The sequence below is a fragment of the Narcine bancroftii genome, chromosome 12 (assembly GCF_036971445.1).
Source record: "Narcine bancroftii isolate sNarBan1 chromosome 12, sNarBan1.hap1, whole genome shotgun sequence".
NCBI classification, from domain to species: Eukaryota; Metazoa; Chordata; class Chondrichthyes; order Torpediniformes; family Narcinidae; genus Narcine; species Narcine bancroftii.
In genome coordinates this window covers 67,205,669-67,224,720 of record NC_091480.1, presented here as the reverse complement: position 1 = coordinate 67,224,720, position 19,052 = coordinate 67,205,669, and the positions used below count along the sequence as shown (strand labels likewise).

The 19,052-nt window shown below is 43.3% G+C and overlaps 1 protein-coding gene across 3 annotated transcripts in view; it reads right to left on the bottom strand.

Moving 5' to 3' along the window:
* LOC138746980 (acid-sensing ion channel 1-like) overlaps positions 1–19,052 on the bottom strand; it is a 656,759-nt gene that overhangs the window by 11,700 nt on the left and 626,007 nt on the right. For all 3 annotated transcript variants that reach the window (XM_069905762.1, XM_069905761.1, XM_069905760.1), the window contains exons 7-8: positions 10,840–10,931; positions 7,834–7,913 (exon numbers count right to left, since the gene is read on the bottom strand). In XM_069905762.1, coding sequence (XP_069761863.1) covers positions 7,834–7,913; positions 10,840–10,931 — 172 coding nt within the window. The remainder of the gene's footprint in view (positions 1–7,833; positions 7,914–10,839; positions 10,932–19,052) is intronic.

Below are 19,052 nucleotides of genomic sequence, written 5' to 3'. Positions count from 1 at the left end.
TAATTGGATTAAAGCATTATATAAGGGACCGTTAGCGAAAGTGACAGTAAATGGACATGTATCAAAGCAATTTAACTTAAGCAGGTCAACACGGCAGGGATGCCCACTATCACCTTTATTGTTTGCGTTAGCTATAGAACCACTAGCAGAATTGATAAGAACAGATAATAATATAAAAGGAATAAAAATAAAAGACAAGGAATATAAAATCAGTTTATTTGCGGATGATGTTATAGTGTACTTAACAGAACCAGAACTATCAATAAAAGAATTATATAACAAATTGAAGGAATATGGAGAAGTGTCGGGTTACAAGATAAACGTAAATAAAAGTGAAGCAATGCCTATGAATAATGCGGATTTCTCAAAATTTAAGAAGGAATCACCATTTAGATGGCAAATGCAAGCAATAAGATACCTAGGTGTACAAATAAACAAAAATCTCGGCCAACTATATAAACTCAATTATTATCCACTAATGAAAAAATTACAGGACGATTTAGAGCATTGGAAAGATTTACCACTAACACTAATAGGAAGGATAAACTGTATTAAAATGAACATTTTTCCAAGGACATTATACTTATTTCAGGCATTGCCAATACAACTGACAGAGAAATTCTTCAAGGAGTTAAAGAAAATAATAAGGAAATTTTTATGGAGAGGGGGGAAACCGAGGATAGCACTAGATAAATTAACAGAATGGTATAAACAAGGAGGCTTACAACTGCCAAACTTTAAAAATTATTATAGAGCCGCACAATTAAGATACCTATCAGATTTTTATCAAACAAGGGAAAAGCCAGATTGGACAAGATTAGAATTAGATAAAATAGGGGAAAAGATACCTGAACACATATTATATAAATGGGATGAAAAATTGGTACAACATAGAAGTTCTCCAGTATTACATCATCTCCTCAATATTTGGAAGAAGATTCATGTAGAAAGAAATAAAACAAATTATCAATTACCAAAACTAATATTGATGCAAAACAAGTTACTCCCTTTTACAATAGATAACCTTTCCTTTAGAGAATGGGAAAAAAAAGGGATTAAAAGAATAGAAAATTGTTTTTCAGGAAATAGATTCTTATCCTTTGAACAAATGAAAGATAAGTACAATATAACTCAAGATACAGTGTTGGCATATTACCAATTGAGATCCTACTTGAAGGATAAATTAGGAAGCAGCTTGAGTTTGCCAGAGGGAAGTAACTTTGAATATGTGATTACAGATACAATGTTAATCAAAAGATTTATAACAAATATGTATATTAAACTGCAAGAAAAGGAGAATGAGGAAACAAATGGTAAAACTAAACGAAAATGGGAACAAGATTTAAATATAAAGATAAAAAAGGAAACATGGGAGAAGTTATGCTCCGGAACGATGAGAAATACAATAAATACGAGGTTACGTATGATACAATATAACTGGATACACAGGCTATACATTACACCTCAAAAGTTAAATAAATGGGACCCAACAGTATCTGATAGATGTTTTCGATGTAAAAAAGAAATGGGAACAACAATTCATGCAATCTAGACATGTGAGAAAGTAAAAAAATTTTGGGAAGATCTAAATCAGATATTAAATAAAATAACAGAAAACAATATACCAAAGAATCCAGAGATCTTTCTCCTAAGTAACATAAAAAACAAAGAATTTGGAATTGATTTGGAGGATGCACAAAAAAGATTTGTTAAGATAGCTCTAGCCGTAGCAAAAAAATGTATTATGTCAACCTGGAAATTGGAAGATAATTTGAAAATACAACAATGGTATATAGAAATGAATAAATGTATTCCATTGGAAAAAATAACATATAGTTTAAGAAATAATATTGAAATATTCGAACAAATTTGGGAGCCTTACATTAAATACAATAGCGAAAACCTACCGGGGACAGTCATTACCTAAGTTAACGGAAGGAAAAGGAAATGAAAAGAATGGACTCAGTAGAATTTATTGAATGACAACATTGTCTGACTGGTTTAATGTATCCTAGAATGTATACCTTAAATGGACGCGAGGGGGGAGGTAGGGAGGGTGGGATGGGAGGGGGGGGGGGAGAAAATGACACTGTATATGTGTGAAAAGTAAAAAGTGTGTACCATGGTTAATGTGATTTATGGTGTGAAAAATAAAAAAATTTAAAAAAAAAACTTTGAAGGGATGGGGAGTGGTGGTCGGTGTAGCCTGAGTGAGTGACTGCAGGGCACCGTGCACCGGCAGAGGAGGGAGGGAGTGTTCAGGGTGATGGGCGGGATGTCAATGAAACAGGCTGCTCTGTCCCGGTTGGCGTCAAGCTCTTTGATGGACCTTCCCCCTCATTGAACCACCTGCACCAGAAGGACTGCAGCTGTTCAAGAAGGCGACTGAGTGGCACCTTCTGAAGGGCAGTCAGGGTGATATTAAATGCTGTCCTTTCCAGCAATGGCTCCATTCTGCAAATTAATGGATAAAGAAAATTAAGCACCTTGGAATCTTTCCCAGCCACTGAATCTCCGAGGGGAGGTTCTGAACAATCAAAGATAATTATGAAGCTTTCATTAATCATGGCATCTCTTTAGTTCAACCCTGATCTGCCCTTCCCTCTGCACCAGGTCAGTGGTTACAATCATTCATTTCAGCACAGAAAAGTCCATTCAGCCTGCTCAGCCGATGATAGCCCTTCAACTGAGCTACCACTCCATTTCCCTGCTCATTTCTTATTTCTCTTTTTGATAGGAGAGTTAAGAAGGCCTATGGGATGCTGAGATTCATTAATAAGCAGATTGAGTCCAGGAGTCGAGAGGTCATGTTGCAACTCTACAAATCTCTGGTGAGGCCACACTTGGAGAATTGTGTTCAGTTCTGGTCACCTCATTACAGGAAGGATGTGGAAGCTGTGGAAAGGGTACAGAGGGGATTCACCAGGATGTGGCCTGGACTGGAGGCAAGGTGAGCAGACCTGGGACTTTTCTCTTTGGAAAGTAGAAGGATAAGAGGAGACTTGATTGAGGTCTACAAGATCTATGCCTCTCATAGGCATAGATAGGGTGGACTGTTAGTGCCTGTTTCCCAGGGCAGGATCAGCAAACACCAGAGGACATCTGGTCAAAGTGAAAGGAGGGAAGTTTAGGGGAGACATTAGGGGTAAGTTTTTTTTCCACAGAGAATTGTGGGTACCTGGAATGCCTTGCCGGGGATGGTGGTGGAGGCTGAAACATTCGGGGCATTTAAGAGACTCTCAGACAGACACATGGATGGAAGAAACATAGAGGGTTACGGGGTAGGGAGAGTTTCGTATTTTTCTTGGGGGTAGGAATATTTAGATCAGCACAACATCAAAGGCCGAAGGGCCATTACTGTGTTGTAGTATTCTATGTCCATGTTCTACACCTACTTTTCACATATTTACCCTCTGAATTATATCCGTGTTAACGGCCACTTGCAGTAAAGCACTTCGCACATAACCTCTGGATACCGGTTTCCTCCATTGTTCTTGTGCTGAGATTGTGTCTGTGATCATTTGTTGCTGTTTCACACCCGGTGAAAATAATATTTCACCCTGCACCCTGATGAAACTCAAATTTCTCACAAGCGGGTGGTCAGAGTCACCCACAATTCTCTGATCGCAGCAGATCCAATGTCTCCCAGGCTCAACACTGAAAACATCATCATCCTAAGGGGCAGTTCGTGCAATGTTATTAGAGCACCAGCGAACCCGGGTTCGAACTCCCTGCTTTCTGTGCTGAGCTTACAAGTTCTCCCCATGCGTGATCTGCCTGGGGTTTCCTCCAGGTGCCCTGGATTCCTCCTGTGTTCTGGAGACGTATGGAGGGGGTTGGTTCGTTCATTGGTCACGTGCTTGTGGGTCAGAATGGCCTGTTTCCATACTGTATCTCTACAGTAAAAGTAAATCTAAATGAATTAGCTCACCTACTTGCACTGAAGCAAGATTAAAGTAAGCCAGCACATCATTAAAGTAATTTTTTAACCTAATTAACGTCACTTTATGCTTTGATTCATTTCAACACATGGTTTAAAGCTGAATGCATTACAGAAAGCCAAGGGACACCATTTATATTCCACTCATTGCAATAGCCATTATTCACCCCAAGTTCTATCACCTGTAAGTTGTCATATCAGTCACCTGTCATATCCCATGGGTCTTCATAACCCACCTGTTTGTTCCCCTTCAATTTGATTTTTGTTTCAAAGTGGCAATATTTATATTGAAAAACGTGGAAGGCCACCGAGCGATTACTACCTGCAGCAAATATTCACTTCAGATGCTAATAGTTAGCTGCGTTACAGTCATTTTCAGCCCTTATATTTGGCTTCAGGAGTTTTCAGGGTCTGGCACAATCACATCCTTGTTGAGCTCGATGAGTGGTGTCACACCAACAATCTTGCGCTCAACATCAGCAAAGCCAACCAGATGATTGTGGACTTCAGGAGGAAGTCAGGAGAACACGACCCAGTCCTCATCAAGGGGTCAGCAGTGGAGAGGGTCAATAATTTCAAATTCCTGGCTGTCAACATCATGAGGATCTGTCCTGGAGCCTCCATGTCAATGCAATCGCCAAGAAGGCTCGCCAGTGGCCTTGAGGAGATTCAGTACGTCACTGAAGACTCTCAAAAACTTCTAGAGGTGGAATGTGGAGAGCATTCCGGCTGGTTGCATCACTGCCTGGTACGGAGGTGCCTACTCTCAGGACAAGAAAAAAGCTCCAGAGGGTTGTTAACTCGGCCTGCGACATCACAGGCACCAGACTTGACTCCATTGAGGACATCTACATGAAGCGGTATCTTAAGAAAGCAGCCTCTATCCTCAAGGACCCCCTACCACCCATCGGGAAAAGGTCCAGGAGCCTGAAGACAAGCATTCAGCGGCACAAGGACAGCTTCTTCCCCTCCGCCATTAGATTCCTGAATGGACAATGAACCACAGACACGGCCTCACTTTAACTTTTTCATGCACTCTTTTTATTTATTGTTGTAGGGAGGTTTATAGAAATGTTTGCCCTGTGATGCTGCCACAAACAACACTTTTTTTTTACTTGTTCTTGACAATAATTTCTGATTCTTTTCATATCCCAACATGGTCTCGCCCCTCCTCATTTCTGTGAGCTGCTCCATCCCTAGAATCCTCTGAGAAACGTTCGGACCCGAAACGTCGACCGTTCTTGTTCTGCTCGACCCGCTGAGTTCCTTTGGCAGATTGTTTATTGCTCCTGGTTCTGCAGTCTCCCGGGCCGCTGAGAAATCTGCCCTCCTCTTCATTCTGGATCATGTCCCATCTCTTGATTCGTGTAGTGTGATCTTGGCAAAGTCAACATTTCTTTCCCACCCATTCCAAAACTCATATAAAACTCATAAAAAATCTCTTTTCACTCATATCTTGAAGGAGGGCTCAGGCCCAAAACATCGGTAATATATCTTTACCTTCTAAGGAAGCTGTGAGACCGGCTGAGTTCCTCCAGCATTTCTGTGTTTCAAATGTATTTATTGAAGCTGGCTAATTGAATTTTGTCCCTTTTTTGGGAGATTGGGCATCAGAGGCAGTGTTTTTTGCCATCCTGAGTTGCCCCTCAAGAAGAAGGCGGCACTTTTAGCGCAATGCTATTACAGCGCCAGCGACCCAGGTTCGAGTTTGCACGTTCTCCCCATGGGTCTCCTCCAGGGACTCCAGTTTCCTTCCACCCTTCAAAATCATATGGGGGCTGTAGGTTAATTGGGCTACATTTTCAAACAAAATTAAAATGGTGGTGACCCATTGCTGCAGTCCACGTGGTGAAGGGTGGGAGTTCCAGGGATTTGGACTGCAGCAAGATTGAAGGAATTAATTTCTAAGCCAGAACGGGGTGCATCTGGAGGGGACGGTGGTGGTCTCATGCACCTGCTGCACTTGCCCTGGAGATCATTGGTATGGGAGGTGCCTTTGGTGTAATCTGGGCAAGTGGCCACTTGCTGGAGGAGCATATTTAGTGGGGTGGACGAAGTGCCAATCAAGTGGGCTTCCTGAACAGTTTTTATGGATTCAGGCTGAGGATCATGAAAATCACCTTAAATCTTTCCTATCACATACTGTTTTATAAATATAATCTATCTTGGTGATTTCCTGTCATATATCAAGTCGACTTCAAGTGTACAAGACCATGAAGTACAACATGCCGTTGAAAATTAATTCTCTGCATCCACACTTGGACATCTTCCCAGCTGATCTCGGTGCAGTCAGTGACGAACACGGTGAAAGGTTTCACCAGGACATTGTGACCGTTGAAAAGCAGTATCAGGGCAACTGGAACCCATCAATGCTGGCCGACTATTGTTGGACACTGACATGAGAGGCATCAGATGCTGAGTACAAACGGAAATCAGCAGCAAAATATTTTTAAGGCAGTTGAACTAACGCGATGTGTCAGCATTATGATGCGATTAAACAGGGTAAATTCAATCAAAGTTAATTTAATGTTTCTCCAACTTCCTACGTGATTCAGCAAATCTGAAATCTTTGTGTTCAGCTTGATGTTGTCGATCAGAATCCCCCATTTTTTTCAGGAAGCAAACCTTTTGAAAAAATTTGTTGTCCAGTGTTAGTGGAGACCGCGGCTTGCGCTGAAAACATTAAAGTTATCATTTCAGTCATTGACCGTATGAGGGGCAGTTGCTATAACAGCAACAGTTTAGACTATTATTGACTCATATGAGTCCTTCCAAGCGAATGTCATTGAGTTTATTGCCTTGCTTCTGAACTCAGTGTAATTATAATTGCAAATTAATTGTAATGAATTGAATTGAAGTGGTAAATTCAATCCAGAGGCAAATTTGGAGCCAATTTATTGTTGTCATTTGCATTGGCTCAGGCATAGTTGCATACTTAGAACCTGTTCATCACAGTGAAGTGAACACAAAGCACTTAAGTGCCTCAACTGCCTCTTCAAGACCCTAGGGTTGTTATCCATTATTTCTCCCTACATGTACTTTGTCAGTTCTGAATCCTGACTTCAGTTTGAATTGCCAGTAGTCTTAATTAAACCCAGTTTGAATCCGGGCTGTTTCTGCCAGTCCCACTACTGAGCCCCGAGGCACTTCTTATATTCTGTCAAGATTTCCTTCAGGAGTACTTCTTGCTTCTGCCCTCACCCATTTCGCCATCTCTTCCCAGAGTACACCTGACCTGTACACCGGGGATAGCTCTCCGGTGCCACAGAACCTTTTACTGTATATCCATATGATAAGGCAGGGGTGGGGGGCCCTCCGTTTATCTAAAATGCACCATTTCCAATCGCCTGGTAGTGCACTCGAGTTATCAGTCAAGAGATTTATTTTTAGTCCAAGTCTCTGGGGGACAAATTACGCATGATCTCAGGGCAGCTCACAGAGCCAGCCATTCGTCAGCAATGGAACTGGGACCCAAAGCCAAACACAACCTGTGGGAGGTACTGAGTTGGGTCAAGTAGCATCAGTGGGAAAAAAAGAAATTGTCACCGTTCCCAGTTTGTCCCGCCAACCAATGCCTGTTTCTGGTCTGTAAATTTCATTTATCAACCGAGCCAGCACTGGTAGTTGCTTTGGTAGAATTGATTTCTATTTACAACATGGATAGGACTGTCAGCTCAGCTGTTCGCTGGTCGATGTGAGCCTCTTCCCACCTCTTGACTCTTAAACACCCTCTAAAATGGCCCAGCATGCCATTCAGTTCAAAAGAATTAAGGACAGACAATAAACGCCCAGATCCCGAGAAATTTAAAATAATTCCGCAATTTTCTCTCTCCTGTGCTTCCTCTTAAATGCACAAGTTCTTAATAAATGCAAAACCATTTATAAGAGCTTACCTCATACACATAATCAAAGAGTTCCAGGATTGTCAGGAGACTTGCACCAATGAATAATCCCATTTGACCTCCAATGTCACCTGTGAACATAAAATCACAGGAGTTCCTGATTAGTGCAGCTAACTGGCACTATAATTTTGTTCCACATACTAAATAAAAATCGTTTGCTTGAAGGCAGCACAATTAGCTGTTACAACACCAGCGATCGGGAGCAGGGTTCAAATCCCGTGCTGTCTGTAAGGAGTTTGCACATTCTCCCCGTGTCTGTGTGGGTTTTCCCTGGGAGGCTCTGATTTCCTCCCACCCTGCAAAACGTACCGGGGGTTGTAGGTCAATTGGGTGTAAATTGGGTGGCATGGCTTGTGGGCCGAAAGGGCCTGTTACCCTGTTGCATGTCTAAATTTATAATTTAAATTTAAACTTGCCATCTTTTCCCAATTATACAGTGGCTCCACTCTCCAGGAGGCCTGACGTAAAGAAAAAGATTTAGTACGATGTCATTACCGATTAGTGAGAGCATTTCATTCTTACCTTCCACTTACTGATATCAACACGGACAGGATCATACAAACAGAATGCCTTTGGGGAACAATTTGTTCAAATTAGGAATGAATTGCTCGCTTCTTTCACCACTCGCACAAACTTTTAATGACCACACATCACTCCAATCCAGTGGCTGCACGGCCATGACTGATGTTAACTTTTCATTTCAGGTAAATTGCACTTAAATCCCCTGCCTTCTGTCTCCAGTTAAGGATTCAGGATGAATCATGCACCAGGGATAATGGCTTCCTGCTCTGTGTGTGTGGATCCCAACAGCAACGGAACAGCGGGGAGCAGGGGGAATGACTGACAAGAGCACAGAACTCGATGCATCCGTTTCTAAAGCCCCACTTGATGTCAACTCCTTCCTTGAGGGAATTTTATTCTGTTGGATCTGGAGTTCTACATTATTTTGAGGCACCAACCAGAATCTTTTTTTAAATTAAATTTTTTTTAATTTAAAATTTTATTTACAGCATGGTAGAAGCCAAATCTGGCCATTTAAAGTAAGAACACGATCCTGGAGAAACTCAGCAGGTCAAACGGTGTCCTTTATGTAGCAAAGATAAAGATACATCACCGACATTTTGGGATTGGGCTCTCCACCCCTTCCCTCTCCATTCACAGAGCCATCCCCCCTCCCCCTATTTGCTGCTGTGCCCTCCCTCCCTTATCCACCTATTACCTCCTGCCTGTTGGACTGTGCTTCTCCCCCCACCATTTTGTTTGGGTGTCTGCCTACATTTTCCACACCTTGATGAAGGGCCAATCCCGAAACGTTGGTTCTGTATCTTTATCTTTGCTACATAAAGGACACTATTTAATCTGCTGAGTTTCTCTAGCGTCATGTTTTTACTTCAACTGTGGTGTCTGGCTTTGGAGACGGTCCAGAGGAGGCTTACTAGGTTGATCCCTGGGATGAAAGGGTTGACTTATGATGAAAGATTAAATCGTCTAGGATTGTATTCGCTTGAGTTCAGAAGAATGAGAGGAGATCTTATAGAAACATATAAGATTATGAAGGGTATGGATAGGATAGATGTAGGAAGGTTTTTGGAGCTGGCTGTGGAAACTAAAAAGAAAGGACACAGTCTCAAGATTCGGGGGAGTAGATTTAGGACAGAGATGAGGAAAAATAGATTTTCCCAGAGAGTAGTGAATGTTTGGAATTCTCTAACCAGGGAAGTGGTTGAGGCTGCCTCATTAAACATTTAAAATTCGGTTAGATAAATTTTTACATGATAGAGGAATTAGGGGATATGGGGAGAAGGCAGGTAGGTGGAGTTAGGTCATAAATTAGATCAGCCATGATTGTATTGAATGGTGGAGCAGGCTCGATGGGCCATTTTTGGCCTACTCCTGTTCCTACTTCCTATGTTCCTATGTCTGCAGACTTTCGTGTTTTACTACTGGCCATTTAACCCCTTGCCACCCAATTACACCCTACAACCTCTTGGTATGTTTTGGAGGGTGGGAGGAAACTGGAGCCCCCGGGGAAAACCCACGCAGACACGGGGAGAACGCACAAACTCCTCACAGACAGCATGGGATTCGAACCCGGGTTGTCAGCGCTGTAATAGTGGGGTGCTAACCGCGATGATAACCATGCTACTCATCACAGAAGGAGGCCATTTGGGCCATTGTGCCTGTTCTGGCCCTGCAGCTCACTGAATCCATGCCAGTCAAACACCTGTTGACACGAATCCCATTTTATTCTTCCCACGCTCTCATTGGCTCCCTCGGATTCACACACTCATCAGGGGTGACTCACAGCAGCCAAGGGAAGCACGGTTGGCATAACAGTTAGTGCAACGCCTTTACAGCGCCAGCGATCGGGACAGGACCAGGGTTCAAATCCCACGCTGTCTGTAAGGAGTTTGCATGTTCTCCCCATTTCTGCATGGGTTTTCTACAAGGGAAGCTCCAGATTCCTCCCACCGTTCAAAAACGTACCGGGGGGTTGTAGGTCAGTGGGGTGTAATTGGGCGGCACGGGCTCACGGGAAATAGTCCGTTACCATGCTGTAGGTCTAAATTTAACATTAAAAAAAAATTTAGACTCTACCATTTGTGTCTCCCCACTTTTGATGCCCCATTGGCTGCCAGGTCTAAAAGCTTGTGAACGTTTTGGCGGCTCATTGTACTCATCTTGCCACATTCAGTTCCACTGACGTCAATACCAGGGTGTGGGTAGAACTAACAGACAAACCCTCCTGCACTATTAAAGGAGGACTGACTAATTCCTCCCTTCTCACGACAAACTGTTTGCGTCGAAACGAGACGACATGATTTCCCCGTGGCTGAGCCACATTGGCCAGTGAGTGTGAAACCAGGTGACTGAGTGGACAAATGGACCCAAGCTCTCACCAAGCACAAGTCACTGCAGGGAACCAAACCATGGACTGCAATGAAAATCCTCTGTTTTTGGATGTGGGACAAAGCTCCTTCGTCAGGTTGCACTCACCCAATAAGCCAGCAACTTCATAAGCCTTCTTCTGTTCAATTGTTTCGTAGTTTAGGGCTTCAAAGAATATATCTAGCACAAGAATGTTTTCCCTTGAAAAGAAGGAAACTTGCATCACATCAATTTTGCATGCACGCGATGATAAAATTAGCTCTGTCCATTAGAGAGAAATCAACCAGCCATTTAATTGCATCCTGTGGGCTAAAATAGAACTTTAAACACTAAATGTGCCCCCGACTAGTTCTGGTTCTCCTGTTCAGGGGCAACCTCACAAGGTTGTGCGATCTTTTGAAAGGTGTTCTGACAGGAAAAAAAAACTCCAGAGGGTTGTTAACCCGGCCTGCGATCTCATGGGCACCAGACTTCACTCCATCAAGGACATACACACGAGGCGGTCTCTTAAAAAAGCAGCCTCTGTTCTCAAGGACCACCCCCCCACCACGAAGGTCACGCCTTCTTCACTCTGCAACCCAGCGGGGGAAAAAGGTACGGGTGCCTGAAGACGAGCACTCAGCAGTACAAGGACAGCTTCTTCCCCTCCGCCATCAGATTCCTGAACGATCAGTGAACACAGACACAGCCTTACCTTGACTTTTCGTGCACTATTTTTATTTATTGTCATAGGGTGGTTTGTAGAAATGTTTGCCCTGTGTGGCTGCCGCAAAACAACGAATTTCTTGCCTTGTTCCTGACAATAAATTCTGATTCTGATTTCATCCCAAATGATGTCGGTGGATGTAGATTTGGAGACCAGGTTAACATTAATCTTCCACCCAGAGGTCAAAGATTGTGCAAATAACTAAATGCATTTCAAACGAAATCCAAGTACATACTGGACTCTGAGCCTCTTACCTCCCATTATATTCCAATGCAACATTCAGCAACATGAAAGCATCCATATATTAAACATGAGAATTGCATTTATTCCTTCTTCTTTTCAATTAGATCAACGCTGCTCTGTTTCATTCCCCAATAAATATCCAAGTGTTTCAACATTGAAGTATTCACTTGAACCCCACACCTTGAGAGAGTGATCCAGATTTCCTTTGAGCAAAGAACTGATGGCCCCCAGGGTGACTCTCCCAGCAGAGGAAATAATTCTTCTTTCTGTCTACCCTTCAAATTCAGGGTAATTGGATCACACTTTAGCTTTCCCCACTCATGAAAATTGAAGCATATTCAGCGCAGACTGTCCTCCCAATTTAATCCATTAAACTCCAGAGTCATTGTGGGGAATCTGTCCCATGGTCAATAATTCTGAAGCCGAGGTTTCAAATTTTTCAGATTTCAGATTTATCGTCAGGCATCATGACCCTTACTCAAAGTGAAAGAGTAGTCTGGATGATGTCTAACCTAGGCTTTCTACATCTGTAATGTAATGTCACCCTTTGCTATTCCAGTCCGCTTGAAATAAAGAACAACTTTCCACTTGCTTCGTTGAACGCTGCCATCGAAGAGCAGCGACGATCATCGAGGACCCCACGCCACCCCCAGCACACGCTCTGTTCTCGCTGCTGCCATCAGGAAAGAGGCTCACCCCACCAGGTTCAGGAACAGCTGCTCCCCCTCCACCATCAGACTCCTCAACGACAAACTCCACCAGGGACCCATTTAAGGACTGTGCACTTTCTTGATTTTTCTCTGCTCTCTCTGTATTGCACAGTCAGTTGGTTTGCAGTCATTATCTGTTCACAGTTCTTTTGATTGTTTACACGTGTACATTGTGTACAGTTAGTTTTCCACTAATTCTGCCTAGCCCTCAGGTAAAAGAATCTCAGGGTTGTATAGGATGTCCTGACAGTAAATCTGAAATCTGAAATCTGAAAGAAAAAAAGGACTTGCATTTATATATCACCTGCCGTGTCTCCTTTAGAGCATGTCAAAGAACTTTATGACTCATTTGGTACTTGCCCCTACTGTAATGTAGGGAATGTGGCAGCTATCTTCTGCATAGCAAGGTCCCACCAACGGAATGCCACATTTTGTTTGCGATGCGGAGTAAGGGATGGCCCTCAGAACAGTGCCAAAATAGACCACTTACATCCTCTTGAGAGAGCTAAAGGCCAGTTTTAAATCAGAGCAAAAAAAGCAGCATCTCCAAGAGTGCAGAGCTCTGTCAGTAGGCAATGAATTGTCAGGCCAGATATTTATCTTGTCATTTTTACCTGGGTAGACTTGATCTCGGCTCCTTCACTTCCCTGCTTTTCACTCTGGGAAAGTACCTTGATTTATACTTTCTCTGGGTCCAAAGTGGATGACCTCATATTTCCCAACACAGAACTCAATCTGCCACACTATCAATGCCCCTTTGCAACCATCTATGCAATCCTCACCACTTACAAAGCCACCTTTCAGCAAAAGCCTTGCTCTTCTGTGATCCATTGACAATCTAGTGAAATGTATTGGGCCTGCCTACCGTACAGGTTGTGAGAGATGTGACAAGTCTGCCGGAGAACGTTTCCCTCTTAACTAAATACTTCTCGAGAACAAAAGGTTACCTTCAATTCTCTGCAGCCTGGCTTTTGTTAACATTTTGACGATCTTAACAAGTGCTTACAGACTCCCATAAATAGTACTCCCATGGTTGCCCCATTGTTGTTTCCTCAAAAGACTTACTCCTTCACTGACATTATAAGACGCAGGAGCAGAAATAGGCCATTCAGCCCATCGAGGCTTGTCCACCATTTAATCATGCGCTGATCCATTTTCCCACTCGGCCCCACTGCTTGGAATTCTCCCCCATAACTTTTGATGGTCCGGCTAATCAAGAACCTGCCTTAAATGTACCCAATGATCCAGTCTCCACAACCGCCTGTGGCAACAAATTCCACACATTCACTACCCTCTGGCTGAAGAAATTCCTTCTCGTCTCTGTTCTAAGTGGATGCCCTTCAATCCAGAACTGATATTAAGAGGAATGGGGAGTTGGTCAGAGATTCAGCTGTGACCATATTTCCAGAACAAAAGACCGGAGTGAGTGATTCCAGCTGGCACTCTCCTGTCCATCCAGAAAGCTAGCGAACGGATATATGTCTAGTTGGGAATGAGGGAAAATATGTGAATTATTGGAGCTATTTCCAATTATCGCCTGAATTTAGGACTCAGTAAAGTTGTGAAATTGCTCCCAGGAATGCATCACATCCACAAAATTATCATCATTTATCAGATGATGTTGGGGGGTCGTAGCATTTGCCAGAACCACCTATCGGCGAAACTGCTAACATTTCTTAATACCCCGTGGGCCTATTCCTGCTTTCAGCTTTCATAAAGCTTGAAAATTTAAGTGGCAGGAACCTCCAGACAGTTTAATTCCATTTAGGATAAATTTTTAATGTTTTGAAAATAAAAACAAGCATTGTAATTATCCCCGAATGGAGTGACGCTGATGAAGGTTGAACATGCAGATGTTATAATATAATTCTTGAAACTTTATTCAGTAATAATTCACCTTTAATGAGCGTGAAGTGGCAGTTAGTCTATTTAATAGCATAATATATGAATATTCTTGTAACAATGTAAATTTCCTGTTTATAGATTAGTTTCTTGTTTTTCTCTCTCTCTTGATTTTGACCCTTGACCTCTATTGAAGGAATGCTGCTGGGTCTAGCTACTCTTTACTTGGGATACATGGTCAAATATCTGAGAGAGCTTGATTAGTAAAAATACAATGTTGTGGAAAGTCAGGAGGTCAAACAGGGTCCTTTATGTAACAAAGGTAAAAATACAGAACCGACGTTTCGGGCTTGAGCCCTTCATCAAGGGATATACAAAATGTTAGCAGGGGCCCGAACAAAATCTTTGCTATATAAAGTACACAGTTTCACCTTTTTTTCTAGACACACAGCACGGTAACAGGGGCTTTCAGCCCACAAGCCTATGCCGCCCAATTATACCCAATTGACCTACAAACCCTGGTAAATTTTGAAGGGTGGGAGGAAACCATATCTCCCCCCCACCACCAGGGTAAACCCACGCAGACACAGACAGCACGGGATTTGCACCCGGGTCGCTGGCACTGTAAAGGCATTGTGCTAAACATGTTGCTACGCCAACCGACCTGCTGAGTTTCTCCAGCATTATGTTTTCATAGTGCCTGCGGACTTCTCGATTTGCACCTTTGAGCTGGATTGGTGTGGGGCAGCAGTCGATTTGACTGTGAAGGGCATAGTACTTTGGCATGAAATTGTTGTTATTACCCACTTTACAGCCATGCCTCAAGGCTGGTGATCAGAAGCAGGATCCCTGGTCCATATGATCTCCTCTTCTAATTCGGAGGCGTGATTCATGCCTCAGTGAACACCATGGCTAATCCTAAATTTAGTTGATTGTCCAGGACAGCAATTAAGAGCAGAATAGCTGACAAGAGCTAATTCTTGCTTCCCAGATTGCCTTAATTTTGATTGGCTAACACCACAGCACAATCGATGAAGAGTATCTTATACTTTGCATTTAAGCTTATTTTCAGCAGAAATGGGAATCTACATGATTTTAATCATGCTACATTGATTTTGTCATGCAGTATAGATTTTCTTCCAATCAGGTATAACCTCCCAATCTTGAGAGTTAATTAAAATAAATGTGCCAGTTTTGCATTGAATTTCTCTGAGAAATCTCTGTTTAATCAAATGTGTTTTTGTTTAAAATTTATCATGAATGGAAGGCAAAGTTACTGACAAGAAAAAAATTACTTTTGTTCCTTCTGTTCGGTCACCTGCCGACATTTTGCCCGTCCCTTGATGAAGCCCAAAACGTTGGTGATGTATCTTTATCTTTGCTACATTAAGGACACGGTTTGACCTGCTGAGTTTAGAACCATAGAATATTACAGCACAGAAACAGGCCCTTTCGGCCCTTCTAGTCAGTGCTGAACCATTTTTTTTTGCCTAGTCCCACTGACCTGCACCCAGTCCATATCCCTCCACCCCCCCTCCCATCCATAGACCTGTCCAAATTCTCCTTAAATGTTAAAATTGAGTCTGCATTCACCATTTCATCTGGCAGCTTGTTCCACACTCCCACTGCTCTCTGTGTGAAGAGGTTCCCCCTCATGCTCCCCCTAAACTTTTCCCCTTTCACCCTCAACCCATGTCCTCTGTTTTGTATCTCACCTACCCTCAGTGGAAAAAGCCGACTAACATTTATTCTGTCTATCCCCTCCTCATAATTTGAAATATCCCCTCATTCTTCAACGCTCCAGGGGATAAAGTCCTAAATATCAAATCTCCCCTTGTTCTTCTACCCTCCAGGGGAATAAAGTCCTAATATCAAATCTCCCCTTGTTCTTCTACCCTCCAGGGGAATAAAGTCCTAAATATCAAATCTCCCCTTGTTCTTCTACCCTCCAAGGGAATAAAGTCCTAACCTGTTTCATCTGCTGAGTTTCTCCAGCGTTGCATTTTTACCTCAACCGCGATATCTGCAGACATTGTGTTTTACTCTTGTGCGAACCATAATGTGGCAAATAAACTTAAAACATACATCACATGGAGCAAGTGGGTTGGAGAGAGGCCAAGGGGACAAAGAAAAATGGAGGAGATGGGGAAGGGGGACTCTTTTCTCCATTGAGGTTACCTCACTCAAAATATTTCCAGCACTCTCTGTGTTTGCTTGTAAAACTGGGGAGTGGGGACCGTGTCTAAAATACCTCCCCACCACCATTTTGTTTGGCCGCTTGCCTACATCAGACCTTGATGAAGGGCTCAAGCCTGAAACATCGGTGATATATCTTTATCTTTGCTCTGTAAAGTACAATGACCTGCTGAGTTTCTCCAGCCTGAGTTTTAAAATAAAAATGACTTGCTGCTTGGTGTGAAACAAGATGCTGTGAAGGTAGTAAGTATAAATAAGTGCTGGAGAAACACAGCAAGTTGTGCTTGCTGCTTGTCAGATTATCCGTTGAGAAAGAACCATGAAGGTTTGCATTTATTTAGCACCTTTTAACAATTTCAGAACACCCTCAAGTTCTGCACTGCAGTGTCAGCCAAACATTTTATGCTGAAGTCTCCAAAATGGAGATTGAATCGATAAGGAGTTTGCACGTTCTCCCTGTGTCTGCGTGGGTTTTCCCTGGGGGCTCCGGTTTCCTCCCACCGTTTGAAATGCACTGGGGGGGGGGGGGGTGTAAATCAACTGGGTGCATTTGGGCAGCAGGGGCTCGTGGGCCAGAAGGGCCTGTTACCGTCCTGTATGTCTAAATCAGTGGTTCTCAACCTTTTTCTTTCCACTCACATTCCACTTTAAGTAATCCCTATGCCTTCGGTGCTCTATGATTAGTAAAGGATTGCTCTAGACCCAATTGTTACTGAAATAGTTTGCTTGAAAAAAATTGTCATTGGCCTATTTCCTTTGGAGTTATGAAACAGTGCACATAACGAGTCAATGAGGGACAATTAAAACAGGGGTTTTCAAACTTTTTCTTCCCACTCACATCCCACCTTAAACAATCCCTTACTAATCACAGAGCATTGATGGCATAGGGAGTACTTAAAGTGGGATGTGAGTGGAAAGAAAAAGGTTGAGAACCACTGGGCTAAATAAATTCTAAAAAAAATGTCACAAGCCTGTTCTACCTTGAGGTTAGAAGGCAGTGAGGTGATCCTATTGAAATGCGCAAAATTCTTACCGTCATTGACAAGGTAGATCCAGAGTTGACACTTCTCTTGGTCATTATCATGGGTTGCAATCCCAAAACAAGGGGCTAGCAGCTCAGGACAAAGATGAGGTGAAATTTCTTCCCTGAGGTGGCGAATCTTTGGAATTCTGTACCCAAGGGCTGAGTCAATATTCAAGAGAGAAATTTATGGGTTTTTGGACAAGAGGAAGAGCTGAAAGGAATGTAGTTGAGCTGGGACGAATGTGGTTGAATGATGGAGCAAGCACGACACATTTTTCAGGGCCTGACTCGGAAGCTTCTGAACATTATTGAAGGATAACCTTAGCTTACTGGGCCATGCACAAAGAAAACCTTCCGAAGTCTCTCATGCATAAATTCCTGGAAGCTGCAGTCTTCTTAAATGCAACATTTAAAAAATATAGATATACAGTACGGTAACAGGCAATTTCGGCCATGAGCCCATGCCGCCCAATTAGCCTACATCCCGGTATGTTTACTGGCTCCTAAATATATGTTTTCTGAATCTGCACTTCCAAAGGTTAATGCTCAGATTGGGATACTTGACACTGCATGAAAACCTCCACCGAATAATCTTTCTTTAAACTTGATTTTTTAAATTTAAACATACAGCACGATAACAGGCTTTCCGGCCCACGAGTCCACGCTGCCCAATTACATCCAGTTCACCTACAACCCCCCCCAACCCAATATGTTTTGAAGGGTGGGAGGAAACCCACACAGACACAGGGAGAACGTACAAACTCTTTACAGACCATGCCGGATTCAAGCCTGGGTCGCTGGCGCTGGAACAGTGTGGCACTAACCGCTACGCTAACCAGGCTGCATCGCCCAGCACTTTCAACAAGACCGATGAAATGCTGGGGGACATGGCATGGCCAGAGGGAGAGAGGGTCCACGGAGAGAGGTGGATCATGGATCAGTATTCAAATACGGAGATCCCTCTGTATCGGGTGGATCAATGAGCACAGGGAAAGGAAGACTTGTTGTCGTTGGGAGATGGGGAGCAGTGATTAGGATGGGATCAGGTTTATGGAGGGAGGAAAATAGGAGGCTATCTGGGCAAGACAGAGTGAAGGGATGCTTGGAAGAGAGCAGATAGGGATGAAAACAAGCAATATAGAGCTGGAAATGAATAGGATTAGTGATTTGGGAACACAGGACAATGCAGGTGTTGAGAGATGTGGTGGTGAGGTAGAGCTGCGTTGTGGAGAGCCTACGTTGGGTGCTTGCTTCTGGATCACATCCCTGAGGGGAGAAAGTGGGAGCCAGTGAGGGGGAGAATCCAGAGATAACAGGCCAGGAGCATGAGAAGGTCCCGTGGGAGATCTCCGAGAGATGGCTGGGCGGGTGACAATGAGACAAAGGACAGCACTCCCCGGTGGGGAAAAGGCTGGTGAACTGTCAGAGGGAGATGGCACAGTCAAGCTGTGCCAATGGCTACAGGCCAGCTTAGAAGCAGGAGGAGGGAAGAGGTGACCACATTCGCAATTAGACATGATGTGATTGATCACACAAAGTAGAGTCCTTTCAGTACTGTAGCCGGGACTGCTTGGAAGGGATCTAAATGGGAGTTCAGAGA